This window comes from Mastigoproctus giganteus, chromosome 12 (assembly GCF_048544385.1).
Source record: "Mastigoproctus giganteus isolate SK-2022 chromosome 12, ASM4854438v1, whole genome shotgun sequence".
In the NCBI taxonomy this organism is placed as follows: domain Eukaryota; kingdom Metazoa; phylum Arthropoda; class Arachnida; order Uropygi; family Thelyphonidae; genus Mastigoproctus; species Mastigoproctus giganteus.
The window spans coordinates 6298764-6324808 of NC_143586.1; the positions used below are offsets into that span (position 1 = coordinate 6298764).

Consider the following 26045-nt stretch of genomic DNA (forward strand, 5'->3'; position numbering starts at 1 on the left):
TCATAATGGAGCCATTGTATTTTCAACCAGTTTACATTTTTGCCTTCAACATTCTTCTTCTGTTTTGTTATGCCTTTTTCAAGAGCTTCTGTTTTCAAAAAAGTAATCTTGTTGCATTTTTACAACCAAAAACCTGTTGTGTCTTCTGGCAGACTTCATAGTATTATACTATCCATCCAGAACACAGATAATCTTGTTTTTTCCAGCTTGCTCAATGAGCCCAAAGTCTGAGTCAATTGGAAGTAAGAGCGGCCAGAAGCCTGATTAACGATAAGGATACCTTAATGTTCTGATTTTGGCCAGTGCATGTGTCACTGTATATCATCACATGCTTTTTTATTTGTTCAACTTAATGTGCTTAGTCATTCGCAATAAAGCACATACATTTTTTTTACATTCAAGTCAGGGCTAAGGAACTTTCTGTTCAGTTTATCTTTTCAAGTGTAATGACTTTGAAATGCTGTGAAAATATAAATATGATCCTTAAGTAACTGTTTTTGTTTGTCAGTTATCTTTTGTGCTGCTACATGTTTACCCCTTAAATCTTCTCCTGCAGATTTCCCCTTCCTTACTTTTTCTAAAGCTCTTGTCATCCTTCCATCAGATACAACAAAAGTGTCAAGAAAGAATTTTTTACAAACACATACTGTGGTATTTTCTTTTTTAATGTAAGACAGATCTGTATATTGCTTTCCTCCCTAACTGCCATTCCGAGGCCACCTTTGCTTTATATGTTCATAATGTATAAGACTGTATAAATATGCATTCCGTTGAGAAAAATTGGCCACGGATATAAAATTATCACATTGCTTTCTCCTTTCCTCTTCTGTTAAGGACTCTATGCATATATTTTTTTTTTACAACCACAATATAACTTTTGAAACCGCTTACACTCAATTTGTGTTCCTTTTGAGTTCATATACGCCTGACCTGAATTTCAAAGTCTTCTGGCTACAGCTCTTTTTGACTCTTTGCTTTTACGTTTTCTAGGTCTGAAGGAAGTTTCCTGGCATACTTCTTCTACTTGGTTGGCCTCTTGACATGCTCCATTTCTCGAGATTTCAACTTAAAAGATAACTTGAAATCCCCTATTTATTGAGATTTCAACTTAAAAGACATTTTGCTACATGTAAACATGAAAAGACATCTTGCTACAACAATACAAACTTGAAACATAACCTCCATCATAAAAGCTGTTTAGGAACAGAATGGTGTAAGTTAGACTTACTTCACTACGATTCTAAACCTTTTGCTCATATTGTTAACTATTCAAAATAGGTGCTGACATATCTTGGTTAGAACTGCAACTTTGACTTACTTTGCTATGAAACTTAAGAGTGGACACCTAGAGAAGGTGGGAAACATGAACAGCTCATATATATAAAATTACTGACTTACATCACTATGATTCTCAACAACTCATATATCTGTATCTCCAGATAATTTATAAACAAATTTATAATTTATTTATAAGTATTGAGAATTATATGTTAAGAGTCCAGGCACATGTAAAGTGTGTTATTATTACTACCTTATAGTTCAATGTGATAAAAAAAAATCTGTAAAATAAACAGTTCTTTCTTACCTTACATGCTAATACGCTAAGAACTCTTTCATGTAGATTCATAATTGGATAGTTGCTTCCTTTGTAACGATTTACTACCTTAAAACAGAAAACAAAATTGAAAAATAAAGCTTTTAATAATCAGTAAAATTATAATACAATAAGCACACTGCATCATTTCAGGCATAGCTATGATAATTTAAAGCAAATATAAAGGGCATTTTTATATTGCATTTTATACTGTAAATTACTCCAAAATGAGCAAAAGAATTTACAATATGAATGCCACACATTTTAACTTCAAATAGGTAATATTTCTCCTGGGGGAAGTATGCTGTTACTTTTCTCAATGGAGTACCATCACCAAGATTGCAACGTTTTGGAGGGGCCACCCCCCCACTCCCAGTTGTGATTTAATCATGCAATATGAAAGATGCTAAAAGATGTAGGAAATTTCAAAGAAAGTAATTTAGAGCAGAAAGCTACATGCTTTCTGCTATAAATTACTGCCTGAGGGTTTCTAGTCTAAACTGCTATGGATCATAGTAATTATTTAAACCATGAAGAGTGAGAAATAGCATTTTTAATACAACTTAAAATTCAGTTTTTTCTAACCTTTTTATATACAAGTAACAATAAAATTAAAATTGTGTATGCAAAAAACTGGAGAGTTAGGTTGAATTACAATTACCCCTTCAGTAGTCACACAGATGACAATAGTCATCTATGGTAATATAAATTGGTGCCAATAAACAGTAATTGCACTTGCAGCTCTCAATACATGCCTATCTTAAGATAATTTATTGTTTCTGTGCAAATCAAGGTCAGCTGGCAGTTAGCTTTCTGAGTAATTTGCATTCAAATTGGCTTGGAGGACAATAGTCATCCATGTAACTAAGCATGTTACAATTCTACTATCCATTTCACATTCTGGTTTGTTGTTGATTCCCACAGTTATTTTATTTTGTCCTTGTTGCAATTTAAGTTTTTGCTTAGATTTTAGAGTCTTTGTCTGCTCTTATTTTATTTGTGTAAGTAGATTTTCCATGTTACATTCTTCTAAAAGAATTAGAGTAGGTGATTTTAGTGCTGAGAGTGAAGCACAATTGTCACAATGGTTAAACAAATGTACAGATGATGAACTAAATTAACCTAACATAACCTGACCTATATTTACTTATAATAAAATATTATTACTTCTCAAAAGAAATATTTCTTCAAAATAATATAGTATGCATATCAATCATGGAAACCAATATCTTTACTCTGTGCATGCACATGAAATACTAATAAATATTCTATTAGCATTTAACATCAGATTATTATTACTTGGATGTAAATGAACCATCTATAAACAATAATCTACTGATCGATAAAATAATCATAACTGATACAAATATTCAATATTTCCATCATCACTGATAGCATATTTGTATCAAGCATCACTGATACAAATATTCTATCAATGTTGAACATTAGGTGATTATTTATGGTCATCCTTTTCTTTCAGAAACTTAAAACCAGATTATAATGTCTCTGAATAGATCAATAAGAACACCAATTATGAAATTACAAAAGGGCAAAAAAAAATCCACAAGCTTAGGATTAAATAAGAACTTTGTTATACTGAGTAAAGAAAAAATATACTTTTAGAAAATTATACTTTTTAGTGAAATGTTTTCATATCATTTAGACAGCCAACAGCTTCTTAGTTTTATTCCCCTTTTTGTTCACCACTATGATTAGATCTTTATAGTGAATTTTTATTTTAAGCACCAATATGACTTTGTGATCACTTTTAATGATGCTGAAGTTAAGAATTATTGATATACTGAGCATCCAGAAAAGGTGTATTATAGATGTGTTTGTAAAAAAGGTGTTGCAAGAAATTTTTTTTAAAAGTTAACGAAAAAAATTCTTAGCCTTCTTGAAAAAAATGGGGGCAGTAAGAAGTACAATATAATAGAATAATAATAAGTACAATAATACATAACAATAATAAATACTGTTTTCATCATATTTCCAACACTTAAAATGGCTGAAATTTCAATTAAAATACTGACATATTTCCATTTTATATTATTAAAGTGCTATGTAAATGATCAAAAAATGTGCTCAAAGAAATAAATACAATTCTGAACACAAGAATTTGTAATACAAGTTTATTTTTATAACACTTCCAAATACAGTTTTTCATTCCAGTGTGGATTATTCACTAAGAAATTGATTATTATGGACACTAAAAATTTTTCATTATTAAAACAAATTCAGAAAATCTTATAAATCCAGAAATGTTGAGAATTAACCCTAATCAGATTTTTGAAAATTCCAGAAATGCACAGATCATCAACTGCTGCAAAAGGCTTATGCCATGCTCTGACAGGGTAGCAAAGACATTTCAACTTCAATTACAGCTAGCATATTTCTCTCTCTTGTTTTGGGAAAATTGCTGAAGATAAGCAGTTTCTCATGATCTTACATAATTATATATTGACACGATGGAATTATTGTGGGTGTGCACATGCATGTGCATGCATATTTATGAATTTTATAGACTAATCGATATGGAACAAAAGAATATAAAATAAAATAATGTGCTTATTTATTTAACGGCACTTTACAGGTTTATGCTCAATAACAAAGTGCACAATGTTTATAAAGATAATTGTAACTATACTAAAGTACAAATATAAAAGTGTAAATATATTTGAAGAAAATGCCCTATGATACTTATTTCATAATTAAAATAAAATAAATTATCAAACTTATAAAAAAGCTGAATATATATTGTTTAGGCTTGAATGGCATCAAAGTTTTTTAGAAGGAAGAAAGAATGTGGAAGATGATGAACAACTGGACTGTCCAGTATCCATGAAAAGTAATAAAAATGTGGACCAGGTAAGGACATTGATTACAACAGATCATCATTTCAGCATTAGAATGGTTGCATCTGAATATAATATGGACTAAGGAACAGACAAAATTTAACTAAAAATTTAGGCATGAGAAAAGTGTGCCAAGATGGTGCCAAAAAGTTTGAATGAAGATCAAAGAATGAGAAGACTCAAAGTTTGTGAAGTGTCAATGCAATGGAAGACAAAACAACCCCCCCCCCCACACCAAAAAAAAAAAAAAAACCAAGAATGTCAAAATCAAAAATGAAAACCATGCTTCTTGTTTTCTTTGATATTAAAGGAATTATTATGATTGAATATATCCCACCAAATCACTGTGGATCAAACACATTTGTTTGACAGTCTGAATTGATGGGATGTATTCAACCATAATACACTGAAGTCTGACAAAGTAGCATGAAAAAATTTGAACAAACAGACCTGAATTGTGGAAGGATGGTTGGATGCTCAAGCCCACAATGTGCTCTCCGTTTGTCAGTTTCTGGCCTGTGTGAACATGCACCCCAGGGCCATGCCAAGCCATTTTAGTACCCGAGGCAAGAATGAAAAATTGAGCCCTATTGTTAATCATGACAACATTGGAAATTATTTAATCTTTCTTTTGGTACCCCTTTCAGCTTTTAATCTGAGGCAAGTGCCTCATTCACCCCACCCTCGGCACGGCTTTAATGCACCCTAATTGCCAGACCTAGCCCCTTGTGACTTTCTCTTCCTTAAACTGAAAAGAGTACTTAAGGAAACACATTTTCTGAACACTGAAGATATTCAACAGAAAACGACTGAAGTGCTAAAAGGGCTTGGAAGAAACGTATGTATGTGAGCAACCCCAAGGCAATTATTCTAAAGGGGATAACTTGTAAGGTATGAAATATTTCATTATATTTATTTTATTGCAACAGTGTTGTTATTTAATAGCCACACCTCATATATTCTGCTGGCCCCTGGGATGGTTGTTAAGTTCAATTCTGATTTCACAGCATTCCCTCCCCAGATTCCCATATAGAAATATTGCTATAAATTTGGAACAGGAGCTCTGATCCATATCAAAGTTTCAATGCTTTACTTAGGATATTTTATGATTCTTTGTTAACAAAGGATCAGTGTTAACAAAGTACTGAAGCCACTGATATTCAATTCAGTTGCACTAAAATAGTCTCACTGAAATTAACATACACTAAATTACTGTTCCATCAATAAACTGAATTGTCTGGCAACTGAAATACTTTGCTTCCTTAAGCCATGGCCATGCTGTGGCTTCTTGAAAAGATAGCATGTGCTATAGCTTATGATGATTTTACTTTACAGTATATAGTTTTTTATTTTTATTTTATCTATTTTATTGCACTATTATTTTATATTCTTTTATTCCATCAGTTAGCACAATCTATAAAATACATACGGACACTCTTTTTTACTATAGCTGCTTAGCAAAGATCAGAGCATAATACGGTAGTAATTAAATGTACCCTAAAAATACCCACCCAGGGTTTTTGGCAATTCCTACCCCATGGTTCCCTTACATGGAAGTGCAATGGTGTCTCAATGTACTGAAACTTGCAAATTTTACCACCTGAATCCTAATAATTAATTAAAAAAAAAAAAAAAAAAAAACCTAAAGAAAGCTAGGACTAACTGCATTATGATTACTACCTTAACACACATTCTCGTTTAATTTCGGAACATCTAAAATATGATTGCTTATATAGAGACAAAAAAAAAAAAAAAAGCAGAAAATGAGTGAGGAAACAAATAAATAACAAAGACTGCAGTAGAAATGGAAGAAGAGTGGAAGGAATAGTTATCTAAATATTTTGGAAAATATTAAGGACGGAACAAATACAGCCAATAAATAATAAATTTAGATAGGTGCCACCTGACCAAACCGAGGCCAAAAAAAGTGTGAAATATCACTAATATGATACAATAAACCACACACGAAAAGACAAAAAAAAAAAAAAAAAAACACAAAGCAAGGAACAAAAAATATATGATTGTTGCATCCAATCTCATCAGATGGCTCCTGAATGCAACAGCCATGAAAATTGTTGCACTTTGAATGTACAGGCATACCTCGAATAACGAATAGGATGCGTTCCACGAAATTACTTCGTTAAGCGAAACTTCGTTTTCAGAGGTAAAAATACTATGGCCAGAATAGGGATACGTTCCTACGTAAAGAACATGAAAAGCTTTTTTTTCGAACAAAGAAAAGTTTTATTAAATAAACAGTCAACTTACATACAAAGTGAAATCACATTTTAAAATACGAGTCTAAAGTTGATTGTTTATGCTCTTTTTCTCTTTCATTTAACAATTGCCTATACGGAGTTATTGCATTTAACACTGATCGCTTAACAATAACACTTCTTCCTAAATCAGAATCATTTTCACTAAAAAAATTTAAAACGTTTTCAATGTCATTTAAGCACCTTTTTAAATCTTTGGTTGCTAACACTTTTTCGGCAGGAACTTCTTTAACTTCGTCTTCATTATCTTTGTCTTCGTTGCTAACAAGGTTTCCTAAATCTTCCACTGAAAAACCATCATCTTCTGCATTCAATAAATTTCTAACATCCTCTTCATCGACATTTTCGAAACCAATTGATTGAGCCATCTGGATAACTTCATTTCTAATTTCTTGGATGTTATTTTCTTCTTCTAGTACAACTTCTGGCCATATTTTGCACCAAATTCCATCTAAGCATTTCTTAGTGACTTCTTTCCAAGAACTATCAATGTTTTCAATTGCGTTTTTAATGGTGTAGTTTTTCCAAAAAGTTTTAACTGTCATTTCCTCTTTATCCTCTAGTTCAGTTAAACTGCTTAATGTTCGACGCAGATCCAACTGTTTTCTTTTTTTTTGTCCTCGCCTTTTTCCAATTTTTATATATGAGGTCAGCGTTTGTAGTGTTTTGGCATGAATTTTTTTACGGCTGGATGCCCTTCCTTCCGCCAACCCTAACCCTTTTACTCGGGCTGGGAAAACTGTTTTCTTTTCTATTTAAGTATTCTTAAATAGAAAAGCTTTAAATGATGCTATTACTCCCTGATCCAATGGTTGAATCAGGGAAGTTGCGTTTGCTGGAAGAAACACAACTTTGACAGGAATGCATGTGTCCAACGTGTTAAGATCAGTAGGATGTCTGATGTCCCGGAGCATTGTCTAACAACAAAAGAGCTTTTTCTTCAAAGTTGTTTTTTTTTTGACAATACCGTTTTACTTCAGGACAAAAGTGGTTAACAAACCAATCAGTAAAAAACTCCTTGGTAACCCACGCTTTTCTATTTGCTTTCCATATTACAGGTAAATTCATTTTTATGTTACCTTTTAACGCCCTCTGATTTTCTGAATGGTAAACTAATAACAGTTTTAATATATAATTGCCAGAGGCATTTGATCCAAAGAGTAACGTTAAACGGTCTTTGGCTGCTTTGAACCCAGCAGCTGATTTTTCTTCAATAGAAATGAAGCGTTTTGTTGGTAGCCGTTTCCAGAACAAACCGCTTTCGTCAACATTGAACACCAAATTTGGTGGAAAATTTTCACGTTCAATTATTTCCTTTAGTTTTTCTGGAAACTTTGCAGCTTCTCCTGTTAATTTTACACTATGAATCCTGGCCCGTTTTTTAAATTTCTCGAACCAACCAGGAGAAGCCCCAAAGGTTTCCGTAATTTCTTCAGTTTGTTTAGATTTCAGGTGATTAAACTGGAATATATTTTTTTTAATGTTAAATGGGGCTTGAAATTGCCGACTTCATTATATCGAAGCTTCGTTATCAGAGGTAACGTTAACCGAGGTATGCCTGTATTGTAAATTACAACAGACAGAGGCAGGCATTCACTGAAATGTCAGTCTGCTGAAGCAATAAAATCATATCATGGAGGCCCTAATGCAGTAACTGCAAAAACACAAAAGCTTAAGCATTCACCACTAAAAACCAGACTGCAGCCAAAAAGAAAGAAATGAAGTTGATAACAGAAAATAAACATATTATAGCAGGGCAGTATGAGAAGCGCAAAGCAACTAGTGCTCACTACACGGCTGTTTTATCCAGGGGGAGGGGCCTTCTGATGAGATTGGATGCAATGATTATTTATTTTTCTTCTGTGGTTGGTTTATTGTATCATAGTGATATTTCACATTTTTTTTTTTTTTTTTGGCCTCGGCGTGGTCAGGTGGTGCTAGACTAAATTTATTATTTATTGGCTTATACTTGTGCTGTATTTGCCCCATATTTAATATTTTACAAAATTTTTAGATATATATTTCTTTCGTTCTCCTTTCCCTCTCATATTGCCTCTATATATATTATCCCATTGTACAAGGCAATGGTCAAGCCACACCTAGAGTACTGTGTACAGGTCTGGAGGCCTCATTTTAGGAAGGATGTAGAGTTGCTAGAATGAGTACAAAGAAGGGCAACAAGATTGGTGAGGGAAACAAAGGGGGTGCACTTACCAAGAAAGCCTTAAGTTCTGCAAATTGCAGTGCCTAGAGAGTAGGCACCTGGAAGATGATCTGATTGAGGTGTATAAGGCCTTGAATGGGTTGAGCAAGCTGAATGCTGATGTGATTCTTCCTCTTGCTCTGATTAAGAACCTGAGGGGACATAGATTCAAATTGAGGAAAGACAGTTGTAAAATAGATTTGCGGAAATTTGCTTTTAGCCAGCGGGTAGTTGATTGGTGGAACAGACTTCCATCTTTGCCTAAATAAATTTAAGACTGAGCTGGACAGGCATTTGGAACAAATGGAGGGGTAAAATGGGAGGTTTTTTTGGCTGATGCTGCATAAGCTTGCTTTCTTGCATCGTATGCCTCTACTAATGCTAATATATTATGTGATGTGCTGTTGGATATTGCTTATGCAGCCACTTAGTCCATGGTCATCTCCTTCTTTCTTTCTTTATTTTTATTATTAAGCATATCAGTTTTAGTTTTATTGTTTATATACATATATTGTGATTATAAACGACCATATATTTATAATGATAGCTAAAGCAACAATGCACAGAGGAGAATGAACACTGAAGCAATTTTTTTTAGTGAAATTTTCAAAAAAGTGCCAGATTTTTGAGAATTCAAGACTTATGTAGTTTTACCACAAAGAAAAAACTTCTGCCTTTGTTCATACCACATTACATAACCTTAATAAAACACAATATCATTTATTTTATATTTTATTAACATTACAAATATATGAAGATCAGCATTTCCCAAACATTCACTTAAATGATGCAGAGACTATTAATTTTTGTCAATCACATCAGAAATTTACAATGAACACACGCTTTTTCTAGAGGAAATATTTATTCACAGAACACGAATGAGAATATGAAAAGTTAGTTAATGTATGCATTACATTACATTATACAGTTGTAATTAACAAGTGTATAATATTTATTGCTCTCCTCCCACATACTTTTTTTTTTTTTTGTCTCATTTCTCTCCATGTATTTCTTCACAAGTGACACCATGTTTGTGGGTCTTACATATCAACACACACAAAGTGTGCATGAACTGTCTAAAGCTAACAATACTATATTGTATGGAAAAAAGAAATATTAATTCTGGATTTCTATTCATCCAATTTTGATGAAATTTGGAATGGCTTGAGAAATATTTTTAAAAGGCCCACATATATAAAATTTCACGAAAATCCATCCACTGAAGCCAAGTTCTTATATATAGACAGACATGGCGAAGGCAATAGGTGCACATGTATATATAAGCGAATGCACCTAAAAACCAAATAGAGTAATAATCATGTATGCTGGACAGTCGTGGTTTTGGTTCACATGGTAAGGTAATTTTCATGATCATTACTGAGTGTTGCTTCTTGTATGTATGTTCATGGGCCAATTTGAAAACTTTTCAGGCTGTAAAACAGGTTGTATCTTTCCAGTGAACTAGAACAGTTCACTGGAAAGATACCATTTCAATCAAAGATATTATTGAGAATTCCACATCTCTGACAGGTATCAACAGACTTTTCTGAATGAGTGATAGGTGATGAATTTGCTTTATTATCATGAGACCTAGACACACAATTAATATAGATTGCAACTTTCAATGATATTTGGTAGATTTCCTGCCAGGATTTCCTAACAGAAAAACATAACAAAAATGTATTTGAAAACCATAACACTAACCTGATATTCAACAAAAAAAAAAAAAAAAAAACTTCTCACAAATCATGAATTACTTTTTTTTTTTTTTTTTTTAAATTTATGAAATTTTAGTAAAGGTCAGTAGGAATTCAATAAGCATAAGAGCAAATTTAACACAATACAGAATAATTTTGTGCTAGATTCATTGCAATAGTGTGCATTAACTTTATAGACAAAAATACTGTTAAAAAGTAACTTACAGGATCTGTATGCAGACCTACAATGAGGTAGTCACCTTCTCTTTTGGCTTTCTCCAGGAAGTCCAAATGTCCTACATCTAATTATTATTTTTTTAATCAAGGAAATAAGTCCAAATTAACAGTGAAGTAGATTTGTTCAACTAGTTATTAAACATATATAAAATTAATAATATTAATATTTTAAGAAAACAACAAACACTAATTTTAAATAAATGACAATTTTCCTATGGGGTTATCACTTTTAAAGGAATAATTGATGTTATCTAAATCACTTTTAAAGGAATAATTAAGGTTATCTAAATCACTTTTAAAGGAATAATTAAGGTTATCTAACTGACAAAAGAATGGTAGAAAAATAAGTAATGTATATACCAAAACATGCAAAGAAAGTGATTCAGGATGAAAAGTTATAAGAAAAATTTAGCTGTACTAAATGTTGACTGAGAGCTAAAATGTGTTTTTACAGGGATGTATCCATTCCATCCCATGGTCACAGTTTATTAAAACGGTAGACAACTGAACTGAAATATTTTGATGAACACCCTAAATCTTCTTCAATAGGAGGGCTAAAGTGCAATGCAATGGTTAATATTTTGATGAAAATAAAATGGTGCATTGTTAAGGGCATGCACAAATGGTAATTTTACTATTGTTAGCACCTCTCTGATGAGAGAATGTCCAATGCATTTTCACTCAAATTTTTCTAACTTTTATAGTTGCTACAGTATTTCATTTACATTTTGATGGCTTCTCTCTCTCTCTCTCTCTCTCTCTCTCTCTCTCTCTCTCTCTCTCTCTCTCTCTCTCTGTATTGTTCATGTGCCTGTCTTTCAATCCTTCTGCTGAAGGTGAGTAGGATTGCCAAGTGACCTCAAAAAATCCAGGTAGTTATTGGTTTTGTTTATCTGCAACTATCCAGTATAAAAAAAAAACAAAAAGAAAAAAAAAAAGTTTGCATTGGACAGGGGACAGATTATAGTAAGAAATGTAGAACTAAATTACAGTTGCACCTAAACAGCAGTGCTAGTTACAAAATATATATGAGGACTGAATGTAACTATAATTAAACTAATAAAAGCATAAAATGATAAAACTAATTAATTACAAAATACTAGACGGTTACATGTTCAATATTTGTTCAATTCATTTACTAGACACTAAGCTCAAATGCTGGACTGTCCAGGTCAAAACCAGATACCTCAAAATACACTAAGATGAGGGCACTCATCTTAGTGTATTTTAAAAAACAAAGAAATTATCATCAGTACTTATAATAAAAAAAAAAAGAAATCAAGTTTTGCCCTATTAAATTCAAGATCTTCAAGCCCTATCTTGATATCTTTCTAAAGGTTGGTTAGAGGTTTCTTGGTATATCGACTGTAGGTCAATAACGCTCCATTTTTATATGATAACAATAATGACTGAGTTGTGTGTATTTTGGCTGCACAAAGTGTGTGTGTGTGTGTGTGTGTGTGTGTGTGTGTGTGTGTGTGTGTGTGTGTGTGTGTGTGTGTGTGTTCATTCACAGGCTGGTTTCCATCATGATGCTGCAGAAGTTGACACTCTCAATGATAATTTAAAGTAAATCATAGGTTTTTTTACTCAAAAACAAAATTAAATAGTAATGTGTGTAAGGGTGTGTGCACAAACACATACAAGCAAACAATTAAGTTTTATGTGAACTTTTAAAGGATACGAAACAGATCAAAAGCTCCTGCTACATAAACAATGTGGTCTCCAGGCTGAAAAAGAAAAAAGGAAATATAGTAGGTTCAAAAAAGTTCTCATGATGAATTTATTAGTTATCATGTATATTTATATGATAACTAATGTATTTACAAAACTCAACATGAAATGACAAATAGCATGTGATACAAGAAAGTAAGTGTATGAGCTTATGTAGCATTAGCCAAAAAAAAAAAAAAAAAAAAAAATTTACACAACCATTACCTCTAAATGTTTGTCCAGTTCCTCCTTGAATTTATTTAAGCTATCAACTTCCACAACGACAAATGGAGGTTTGTTCCAGCAATTAACCACCCGCTGGTAAAGGCAAATTTCCACACATCTATTCTACAACTGTCTTTCCTCAATTTGAATTTATGCCCCCTTAGGTTCGTAATCTCAGCAAGTGGAAGAATCCCATCAGAATTCAGCATGCTCAACCCATTCAGATCACCTAGTCTCCAGCCGTTGCAATTTGCAGAACTTAAGCCTCTATTGGTAAGAGGATTCCCCTTCATTCACCTCACTAATCTTGTTGCTCTTCTCTGTACATGCTCAAACAAATCTACATCGTTCCTAAAATGAGGTCTCCAGACGTGTATGAAATACTCAAGGCGTGGTCCAACCATTGCCTTATACAAAGAGATAATCACCTCCTTTTCCTTGCTAGCAAAATTCCTGATTATATCATTGACAAAACCCCATGACCTGCTCTTGCAGTCTGCCTGCATTGCTCAGAAAACTTCATATCTGGGCGCCTCCGTAGCCAGGTGGGAAGGAGCAGCAGTGCGTAGCACACGCTTCTTGATTAGACCAGTGTTCCAGCCCATCACCACCAAATACGGAGGATGCGGAAAGGTCAGGGAATGACCACCGCATATTCCCGGAGCAATATGGCCTTAGTTGCTAATGCTCCTAAAAACCAAATAGCAAACAACAAAAAAAACTTCATATCTGACTGCATAATTACTCCCAAGTCTTTTTCATTTTCTACCACCCTAAGTGTAGTACCACACAGTTGGTACGTTTCTCTGGGGTTACTACTACCCATATGCAGTACTTTGCATTTGTCAATGTTAAACTTCAGTTGCCACTTCTCAGCCCATCTGCCCAAATTTTCTAGATCCTATTGCAGTAGCACACTACCATTACTGTCATTAACAACCCTGTCAACCTTTGTATCATCTGCAAATTTCGACACTAAGCCTGATATACCTTCATCAATATCATTGATAAATATACAAAACAGTGGGCCCAACACTGAACCCTGTGGAACTCCACTAATAAAATTAGTCCACAAAGAGCAGCACCCATTGATTATCGCCCTCTGTCTTCTCCCACTCAACCACCCTTTTAACCATTGTAGCAACTTACCCTTAATATCACACTAATGTAAAGAAAATGATAAGTAGAAAAGATGTAGTGAAAAAGGAAATAAATTACTTCACGGAGCAAAAACTGAAAGGAAAATTTCTAAAAAAAAGTTTTTGATGCATTAATGATAATTCGTCCAGCTAGCATTGAATCAGAATGAGCATTTTCTAATGCAGGTACCATTTGCACTAAAAATTAGATCGAGGTTAGATGATAGCAATTTTAATACACTAAGCTTTTTGAGAGGCTATTTTCTTAATAATAAAAATGAGTAATTAATTCTAAGTATTTATTAAATTTAGTTGTGATATCTTGCAATAATTTTCATATAATGCTGCTTAGACATTTCTATGTATAACTTTAAAAAATAAATTTTGCTCATTCTCTGTATCAGTAAATTAGTTTTATTATAAAATTTGTATTTTGGAAATTCTCCTTTAATGCTTTTTTCACATTACTATATATAACTTTCAAAAATAAATGATTACTCATTTGCTCTTTCAATAATTTAGTTTTATTGTAAAATGTTTGCATTTTTTAAATTCCTGGTAAATTTAAACACAATTACCGGTAGTGAGAGAACCTGGTAAATTTGCAATCCTTAGCCAACAGTTCTGTGGTGTCACAGGTCTACTGTGGCTACCTTAAAAGTAGTTAACCACCCAGCTAACTGCCCAGTGCAATGTAGGAATAGAAAGACCAATATCCACATGGACTATACACAGATATTAGCTTGTATGGGCTATGGCAGTTGATGGCTGTCAAGGGAACCTATGTTCACTGTGATAAAAAATAAACCGAACTTTTCATGGACACATCATTGTCAAAGCTGGACTAACATATGGAAAGCTGTTGCTTGGTCTGATGTATCCCATTTCCAACTCAGTCATACTGATGGGCATATATGTATTTGAGGAAAGCAATATAAGGTTGCACACCTGGATGCAGTGTTGGTGTTCGGCAGGCTGTAGACATTGGTGTTATGGTTTGGGGACTGTTTTTGTGGCAAACACACACCCTAGGCTCTTGATCACCATTAATCAAGAGCTTGATAGGAATGCTTACTTCTATCCACGCAACCAAGTACATCCCTTCATGATGACGGTGTATCTAAATAACTGGCACCTGTGAACATGACATGGCATGCCACAAAGCCTGGTAGGTTGCTAACTGGTTTCAGGATCATGACAATGAATTCTCCATCCTCCTGCGGCTGTCCAATTCAATTGATCTGAACCCAATTCAGTTTGTTTGGAACCTACTGGAAAAGGACATTCGATGCTATGGTTATCCACCTGACAACATGAGGGAATTACTGGACACACTGTGAAATGCATGAGTAGCACTGTCACAGGCTACCCAGCAACACCTTGTAGAGTCCTTGCCAAGATGTGTATAGGCTGTAGTATGGGAAAAAGGAGGTCTTGTGAGGTATTAGACTGGTGTTGCTAATGCAGGAACAACTTAGTTTGTGTGTATGTAATGTGTATGCAACTTTTCTGACAAAAATCAATGTGTAAAATGGAGTTGGCAACTGATTTGGAGGAGTGAATATACTTTTATAGTGCTTTATAGAAGAATAACAGAAATTTACCTCAAAATTGTCCACAGAACACTTTGTTTCAACACTCTCCAACATTTTAAGTGAATATAAAACCACACAAAATGAATTCTCACATCCAAAGAAACATTAATGATTCAATGCACCCAGAATCGATGGCCAAGGTGCCCCAACCTGACCCCAAAATACATCAAACCACCGATAAGCAACCATTAGTGCAAGAAGACATTATGTCCATTAATAAAATCAAGTGAAAAAATTATTACAGCAATGATAAAAAATAACTTAAACTTTCTTTCCTTTCTTGCTTAAAAAATTAAATGAAATTAAATTAGTTAATATCATTGCTGTAATAATTTTTTCACTTGATTTTATTAATGGACATAATGTATTCTTGCACTAATGGTTGCTTATCAGTGGTTTGATGTATTTTGGGGCACCTTGGCCATCAATTCTGGGTGTTTTCAATCACCAATGTTTCTTTGTGTGTGAGAATTCATTTGATGTAGTTTTATATTTGTTTAAAATTTTGGAGAGCGTTGAATTGAAGTGTTCTACAGATAATATTGAGGTAAATTTCTCTTATTCTTCTATAAATTGATATATAACATAGAACTTATTGAGCCTCGTAACTGTCTTTTGCTAATTACTTTTATAGTGCATATCACCATACCAACGGTAAGTCCATTGCCTCAGTTGAGAAAAAAAAAAAAAAAAAAAAAAATGTAATTTCAAAGTGCAAGATGAATTTTTAAGGTATACTCATCCTGCTTTAGTCATGCATGAAGTAGAATTATTAGTAAACATTATGGTTAATATTGAATTAATGTTTTATGTATTTTTTTTCCCATCTTTTAGTGCATCTAAAAATGCCAAGAGTTATTTGACAGGCAGAAAATTGAGATCTCTTAGCATTCATATTCTTACAAGTGGCAACTGAAGTTTAACATTGACAAATGCAAAGTACTGCATGTGGATAGAAGTAATCCCAGAGAAATGTATCAACTGTGTAGTACTACACTTAGGGTGGTAGAAAATGAAAAAGATCTGGGAGTAATTGTGCAGTCAGATATGAAGTTTTCTGAGCAATGCAGACAGGCTGCCAGAGCAGGTCATGCTAATTTTGCTAGTAGGGATACGGAAAAGGAGGTGATTATCCCTTTGTACAAGGCAATGGTCAGGCCATGCCTTGAGTATTGCATACAGGTCTGGAGGCCTCATTTTAGGAAGGATGTTGAGTTGCTTGAGCATGTACAGAGAAAGGCAACAAAATAGGTGAGAGGAATGAAAGGATCCTCTTACCAAGAGAGGCTTAAGTCCTGCAAACTGCAATGGAAAGAAAACAATTTCATTTTCAAACTGAATGAAGATGCATCCTTTATGAATTATAGGTATTATTCAGGGAGGGGAATGCCAGAGGTGAACTAAACTCTGACAGTGAGCTAGATGATTTTGTAATAACTGAGAGGAAAGTGGAGAAGAAATTGTTGAAGATAAACATAAGAAAGGCACCTGGAGTGGATGGGATCTATCCAGTTATATTAAAGGAGGCAGCAAAGGAAGTAAGCAAACCATTATGAGAGGTTCCTTGGACTCAGGGTAGGTACCCATGGACTGGAGATGTGTAAATGTGACCCCAATTCACAAAGGAGGATCAAAGGGTGTCACAAGTAATTATAGACCTGTTAGTTTAACTTCTGTTCCAGGGAAATTAATGGAGGCACTGATTAAAGAAGAACTGCAGGATCATCTAGACAAGACTTCAGTTATAGCTCGGACACAGCATGGTTTTGTTAAGCGGAAGTCTTGTCTGACCAATTTGATTGGATACTACGATGTGGTTACAAAGCAACTGAATGCAGGGAATAACTTTGATATCATATATTTCGATCTTAGAAAAGCTTTTGATACTGTTACACATGGAAGACTGATGCACAAATTGGAGCAGTGTAGCATTGGAGGCAAATTGCTGCAAATTCCTGGAGGCAAAGGGATGGTTGAGTGGGAAAAGACAGAGTGGTAATCAATAGACACTGCTCTTCATTGACTATTGTTATTAGTGGAGTCCCTCAGGGTTCAGTGTTGGGTCCATTGTTGTTTTCCGTATTTATAAATGATATTGATGATTTTGATGTATTTTGATGTATATCAGGCTTAATGTCCAAGTTTACAGATGATACGAAGGTTGGCAGGGTTGTTAATGACACTAATGACAGTATGCTGCTATAACAGACTGCTGCAACAGGATCTAGAAAAGTTGAGCAGATGGGCTGAGAGGTGGCAAATGAAGCTTAACATTGACAAATGTAAAGTATTACATATGGGAAGCAGTAATCCCAGAGTAATGTATCAACTCTGTGGTACTACAATGACAGTGGTAGAGAATGAAAAGGACCTGGGGGTAATTGCGCAGGCAGATATGAAGTTTTCCGAGCAGTGCAGACAGTCTGCAAGTGTAGCTCATGGTGTTGTCAATGATATACAGGAATTTTTCTAGCAGATATAAGGAGGTGATTATTCCCTTGTATAAGGCAATGGTCAGGGCACACCTTGAGTACTGTGTACCAGTCTGGAGGCTTCATTTTAAGAAGGGTGTAGAGCTGTTGGAACGAGTACAGAGAAGGACAACAAGATTAGTGAATGGAACAAAGGATTGCTCTTATGAAGAAAGGCTTAAGTTTTGCAGATTACAGTGTCTGGAGACTAGGGACCTGCGAGGTGATCTGATTGAGGTGTATAAAGCCTTGAATGGTTTGAGCATGCTTAATGCTGATGGGATTCTTCCTCTTGCTCAGAATAATCACCTGAAAGAGCATAAATTCAAATTGAGGAAAGACAGTTGTAGGATAGATGTGTGGAAGTTTGAATTTGGCCAGCGGGTAGTTGATTGGTGGAACAGACTTCCATCTTTTGTTGTGGAAGTTGATAGCCTAAATAAATTTAAGGCTGAGCTGGACAGGTATTTGGAACGAACGGAGGGGTGAAATCGGAGCGGTTTTTTTTTTTTTTTTTTTTTTTTGACAGATGCTGCATAAGCTTGCTTTCTTGCATCGTATGCCTCTACTAATGCTAAAGGTACTGTAAATGACAAGTTTGTAAATAATAGATGTTATTGTGTCATAAGAATTAAAAAAAGAAAAAAAGAGAATTTATCATGCAAGTTTAGTACAAACTGAATCTTTCTATTTAGGAGGAATATAGTATTTACATATGTATACATATACATGAGTAACTACTATATGTACATTTTATACAGTTATAGGAATTGGATTTTAATTTAAAATATACTGGCTGAAATGAGAACTTGAAAAAATTATAGGTATTGTGAAATGAAAGTAGTAGTAGTAGTGGCATGTGATGCAAGAAAGCAAATGTATGAGCTTATGCAGCATCAGCCAAAAAAAAAAAAAAAAATCACACCATTCCCTCCAAATGCCTGTCCAGTTCCTCCTTAAATTTATTCAACCTATCAACTTCCACGACAGATGGAAGTTTGTTCCAGCAATTAACCACCCGCTGGCTAAAGGCAAATTTCCGCACATCCAATCTACATCTGTCTTTTCTTAATTTGAATTTATGCCCCCTTAGGTTCGTAATCTGAACAAGTGGAAGGATCCCATCAGAATTCAGCGTGCTGAACCCATTCAAGGCATGAAAGTGTCATGAAAGGTATTAATGTTATAAGTTTGATTATAGTGAACAATATTATAAGTTTTGTTGAATTCATCATCATTGATTAAGTTGGCAGGCTTTTATAGTTCATAGTGATTTTAATATAAGGTAGAGACAAAAATTGAAAATACTAATTGTGATTACATTTAATTAAATGAAGTTGCATTGTAGTATTGATTAAGAGAATTTCAAATGAATGGAAGAAGGTGAAATTATAACAGACTGGAAATTTAAATGAAAGGGAGTGATCATTTATTAGTAATATGTGTATATATGTATATATTAAATAATCATGTATAAATAAAGGTTATTGTTATGTATTTTGTGTTTTAGCCTCAACTGCTCATAAGCTCATGAGTCTTCCGATCATAGCAATCAGATTTTATTGTGGATCTTAATGCTTTTATAAGGGGTTTTTTAATTACAGAAGTCAGTAAAGTTGTGTGGATGAGGAAAGATGGACAAAATCAGTAACCATTCAATATTTGGAGGAATAAGGCACTAAAGCCAAAGGCAATTCATAAGGATATGGTTATAACATTGGGGGAGGACAATTCTTCCTATTCCATGATTAAGAAATGAGCAGTAGAATTTAAATGAGGGAGGGGGAACCTGGAACATGACCCATGCTGTGGAAGACCTCCAACATCGCTCCAGAAGTTGACAGTGCACATGATCTGGTGATGAATGATCAATGAGTGACAGTTCGGTATATTTTCACTGTTTTGGGCATCCCATCTGAACTTGTGTAACACATAACAACAGAGGTTCTCACTATGAAAAGGGTGTCAGCACAATGGATCCCAAAGTTGTTGACAGCAGATCAAAAATTTACAAGAGTTGTCAAGTCAATTTAAATGAACAAAGGAACAGTCCAAAGAATGAAAATGCAACTCTTCTCCCCTCCCTTCCAAAGAGAGTCAAGTTGATTCATTCTACTGGCAAGGTAATGGCATCAGTTTTTTTGGGGATGTTAGGAAGAACTAGATAAACTATTGGAATGAATGGAGAGGTGAAATGTTTTTTTTTTTTTTTTTGCTAATGGTGTATAACCTTCCTTTCTTGCATCATTTGCCACTACTAATACTAATACTAAAAGCAGCATGAACAAAAACATTTGTGTGCTACTGTCCTAAGACAACCCCTCATGAACACATGCAGCTGATGGCAACTAGTAAGCTTCAGCCAGGATTTAAAACTTCCAAAAGGATAGTGAGCAATGTACTTTGCTAATATAATTTTTTTAAGTATTAATTATATCACAATTGCAATAAATCTTGATGTCTGGGCCAAATTTTTGACGTGAATAATGTTATGCTGGGGGGGTACCCAACGGCGCTCAGGCTGTCACAAAAAGTGAAATGTCTAACTGCTGTTTATGAAATTAATAGACAATAGTATAAACAATTTATACTTATTTTGTTGGGTATATAATGCCATCAATGAATATACAAAAAAAATTAGAAATTTTGATATTTAACATCACTTTTTTCAAAAAAACTAAAAGTTCACATTTTGGTCATTTGCCTTGGTTATTTTCACTCTCAATAACTTCTAAACTACGATAGATAGACATAAACAGTAAGCAACAAAATTGTTCAGTAGGAAACAGTTTTTACATCTATAAATAGTTTTGATGTAGCTCTTATGGTTCCCGAGTATGAGAGAGTTAAAAAATTCGAGCATTTTCAAGTTTGTTTTTGCAATATCTTGAAAAATATAAATGCCAGACAAAAACAGTAAGCAACAAAATTGTTGCCCTTTGAGAGCTCTACGTAATGGCATTAGCATTAGTAGAGGCATATGATGCAAGAAAGCAAGCTTATGCAGAATCAGCCAAAAAAAAAAAAAAAACACCTTCCACTTCATTCCTCCGTTCATTCAAAATACCTGTCCAGCTGAGCCTTAAATTTATTTAGGCTATCAACTTCCACAACAAGGGATGGAAGTCTGTTCCACCAACCAACCACCCGCTGGCTAAAGGGAAACTTCCGGACATCTAACCTACATCCATCCTTCCTCAATTTGAACTTATGCCCTCTCAGGTGATTATTCTGAGCAAGAGGCATCAGCAATCCCAGCAGCATTGAGCATGCTCAAACCATTCAAGACTTTATACATCTCTATCAGATCACCTCGCCGGTGCCTAGTCTCCAGACACTGCAATTTGCAAAACTTAAGCCTTTCTTCGTAAGAGCAACTCTTTGTTCCATTCACTAACCTTGTTGTCCTTCTCTGTACTCGTTCCGGCAGCTCTACATCCTTCTTAAAATGAGGCCTCCAGACCTGTATACAGTACTCAAGGTGTGGCCTGACCATTGCCTTATACAAGGGAATAATCACCTTCTTATCCCTGCTAGAAAAATTCCTGTATAGTGTCCATTGATGCAGTGTCCATTAATTACCATTCTCTGTCTTCTCCCCCTCAACCACCCCTTTATCCATAGCAGCAATTTGCCTCCAATGCCACACTGCTCCAATTTGTGCAGCATTGATAAGACACCATAAGCTACTCTTGCAGCCCGTCTGCACTGCTCAGAGAACTTCATATCTGCTGCACAATTACCCCCAGGTCCTTTTCATTCTCTACCACTGTCAGTGTAGTACCACAGAGTTGATACATTGCTCTGGGGTTACTGTTTCCCATATGTAGTACTTTACATTTGTCAATGTTAAACTTCATTTGCCACCTCTCAGCCCATCTGCTCAACCTTTCCAGATCCTGTTGCAGCAGCATAGCATCAGTAGTGTCCTTAACAACCCTGCCAACTTTTGTATCGTCTGCAAACTTGGACATTAAGCTTGTTATACCATCATCAATATTATTTATAAATACAGAAAACAATAATGGACCCAACACTGAACCCTGAGGGACTCCACTAATAACATTTGTCCATGATGAGCAGTGTCCATTAATTACCATTCTCTGTCTTCTCCCCCTCAACCACCCCTTTATCCATAGCAGCAATTTGCCTCCAATGCCACACTGCTCCAATTTGTGCAGCAGTCTTCCAGGTGCAACAGTATCAAAAGCCTTTCTAGATCTCTCAAAGGGCAATTAGGATATATAACTAGATTTCAAATCGAGTTTTTAGTTTTCGAGTGTTGAACAACTTGTTATAGTAACTACTTTGCTCAGTTACTTCGCATTTGTCGAGCAGTGTGGTTGTGTTTCATTTAATTAAGTTGTGACGATGCCGAAAGTTACATCAACTAAACGTGTTCGAAGATCGACAAAATCACAAATCTAACGCGGAAAAGCAAGCACCAAAGTCAGGAATGCAAGAAAGAGAGAGAGTGGTAAGCATAAATGCGAGAAAGATCAATTAGAGGCAGATGTCTGGCTATCAACATCAAAAAGAACAGTGCAATCAGTGAATGAAGATTGTCAAAAGTATTATACGTTAGCTTCAAAAGAATTTGAAAGAACATTTTTGAACAACCCATTCGTATATGTCTGCAGTGTTTGTGACAGACTGGTTTCAGAATGATTTGAGATTACCAAAGCCAAAAATACACAAATTCTTGAAAATGAATTTTCAGAAGCAGAGAATGTGGCATCGTTTATGCTTTGCAATACATGCTTCACAAGCTTAGAATCGGGAAATGTATTCTCATTATCCAAGTCCAACAGCTTCATATATCATCCATTTCCACTGAATTTACAGCCGCTCGATTGTACAAGCGAATGGTTGGTTTCAGCTAGACTGCCATTCATGCAGACTTAACGTTTGCAATATGAAATTGGCAGTTACGGTATCATCGGACAACTCATAAATGTTCCAATCAATGTGAATATGGTTAGAGAGTTGCCTCGTGCATTTTATGATGATTATGCATTCAACGTTCACATCAAGCATTTGATTCATAAATCGACTTACTTGCAATGAAATGTAAGAAATGGTCAAATCGTGGCTAAAGTATTTAATCAATACTCCTCTGTATAAACATTATAACATCACAGTCGATCGTCAGTTGCTTGCTAAAGTTTCAACAAGAGTTACTAATAGCGAACAAGTAGAAAATGCTGAGAAGATTGCGTCATCTGAAAGTGACATCGAATTACCTATGGCACAGCAACACACTTTACTTTGGAATGAAGACAAATATCTTGCAATTGCTCTGGACAACACAATCAACCGATGTCGATAGTTTGCGATGAACATGCTGAGGAACTGTTGTTTCCAGCGATATACTTAGGCCATCCACATAAATTTAAAGATGGACTATGTGTTACTCCGTTTATGATGGCAACTAGTAAAATTAGACAAAACGATCGCCGAGGAGTAATGCCACATCATATTCTATACATGGCAATGAAATTTTTAGCTTGAGAATAACTGAAGGTTTATATTCCACTTTCAAATGGATCAGAAAAACTTCCAACATAACAAAACGTATGATAGAAGACAAAATATTTGTTGAAGAATGCGTCAAACGTAACTTGTCGTTTCTCAAATCCATTCCAAATTCTGTACACTACTGGTCTCAACACAAGAAAGTTGTCTTTGCTATGATCAGACAACTTGATAAACCGACCATGTTTCTGACACTGAGTGCGACAGAGGTTTGCTGGCCACATCTCTTGAAAACACTTCACAGACTAAACAGTAGCAAAGATACAGAAGCTGACGATCCAATGAAAGAATTGACAGCATTGCAGGGTATGAAGCTAGTCAATAAGGATCCAGTCACATGTGTAATATACTTCAATACTAAAGAATTGGTTTTGGAAGCTATGCCAAAGACTGTAGAAATAATAGATGAATTGTGCAGAATCGATACTTCAGATCTTCCGACATCTTACTCAAATCAAGTGCACAAGCATACATTTACTTGTTTCAAGAAGAAGGATGATCGATGCAGATTCAATATTCCATATTGGTCTATGGATCAAACTTGAGCTTTAATACCGATGAACACACAAGACAATTGACGTTCAAGTTTCAAATGACATTTTCAACAATATAAGAAAGATCTCGAAGAGAAACATTACGATGCACTTGAGTAGTTTCTAGACGAGCACAAGTTGGATATGAAAACTTACTTGGATGTTATTCGATCGGGATTGGCGAGAACTACCGTTCTAATGAAAAGAAATATGACACAACTTTGGACAAATACCTTCAATCATTGGATAGCTGGCTGGTATATTAAATTCGAACATGGATTTACAGTTCATACTTGAGGAACATTCATGCGCATCATATATTAACAAAACAAACAGAGGCATAAGTCATTTGCATCAAGAGTTGATCAAATTGCAAGAAGAGTATCCAGATCAAGATTACACCGACTTGGTAAAACATGTTAGCATTAAAATGTTGAACAGTGTTGAAATGAGGCAGCTTGGTATTTGCTTTGCCAGCTGTCTGAGGCTAGTAAAAAAGTTGTGTACATTCCAACTATTTGGCCTCAAGAGTGTCAGAAAAGTAAGAGCAAGAAGCGAATGGCTGAAGAAAATCTCGATGATGATTCTACCGACATACAGAATGAAAATATTATACAGAAATATGAGAAAAGACCAAAAGATGGAGAGCTCAGTCAGCTTTGCTTGGCCGATTTTGCAGCGAAATACAATGTTGTGAAGGAACAATGTAAACTTAGAAAACAGATGCGAGTCATAAGGTATCGCTACTATGATATGTCTGAATTGGCAGAGTATATACGTGAGATGGTTTTACTTTACTGGCCTTTCAAAAATTAAATGGTTGATATCTTAGATTCAAACAAGTTTCTTTGGGTATACGATGAAAATGAACAGTACTTTATGAATTGCTGCAAAAGGTACGAGTCAGACATCGATATTGACAAAACATTAGAGTATTGTAGAAAACTTTGCATCAAAATGGAAGATAAAGAGGATGCTCAAGCGAAATGCAAGGAATATGTTCAAAGTCAAATCACAGAGGATGCTAGTAACAGACTTTAAGAGAACAATGATGATATTGAAATGATTTCAGAAAACTCGCTATCCACTGTGGTACGTCGGCGAGATAATGTCACAACCACTGACGATTACTGCAAGTTGGTGGTTCGAATGACGAATAAAGAACAACGTAAGTTGATTCTTGAAGTTATACATTAAATAACAGATCGAGCTAACACAACACTGCTTCAAATATTCTTTACTGGTCCAGCAGGTTGTGGCGAGATGTTTACCTTAAAAATTATGATGGAAACTTACAATCGCTTAAGTCAGGCACACAACTCGCTTAACAATGCATTCGTTGCCAGTGTTTAGGGCCGTAGTGATCAACGGTACTACAGTTCATTCGGTGTTCAAAGTTGGTATGACGTGAATACATGGTGGTCTTGCTCGAGAAACTTTTCACTTCTATTGTAACATGTTTCAAAACGTTCAAACAGTATTCATTGATGAAGTTAGCATGATCGGAGCTGACATTTTGCATACAATCAACGCCAGACTGCAAGAGATCACCGGAGAATTTGATGGAGATTTTGGTGGTTTAGATATCATAATTTTGTGGAGATTTGCATCAGTTACCACCAGTGAATGCAAGGCAAATATTCAAGCCTCAAAGAAGAATTCTGTCGGTGGTGCAACTTTGGTGAGGTCTCTCAGTTTCTATTGGTTCAGGTGATGAGACAGAGTGATGTTGTATTCTCTGGCATATTAACTAAAATTGGAAATGGCGAAATTAAAGACGTTGAAGAAAAGAAGTTAATCGAAAGTCGATTTAGAACACGAGACTGTGTCATGTAACAAGTACCAAATGCTGTTCATTTGTTACATAATAACAATGATGCTGTTCAATATAATGCTCAAGCGTTGGAAGGCAACACCACCATCGATTGTACAGCCGACAATCACTTCACCGGTTACAAGAGTCATGAACAGT

The 26045-nt window shown here is 34.9% G+C and overlaps 1 protein-coding gene across 2 annotated transcripts in view; it reads right to left on the reverse strand.

The window, feature by feature from the left end:
- Positions 1–26045, reverse strand: part of Pect (phosphoethanolamine cytidylyltransferase) — a 185846-nt gene that overhangs the window by 55580 nt on the left and 104221 nt on the right. For both annotated transcript variants that reach the window (XM_090385653.1, XM_090385652.1), the window contains 3 exons: positions 12547–12592; positions 10851–10927; positions 1586–1663 (listed from right to left, as the gene is read on the reverse strand). In XM_090385653.1, coding sequence (XP_090241779.1) covers positions 1586–1663; positions 10851–10927; positions 12547–12592 — 201 coding nt within the window. The remainder of the gene's footprint in view (positions 1–1585; positions 1664–10850; positions 10928–12546; positions 12593–26045) is intronic.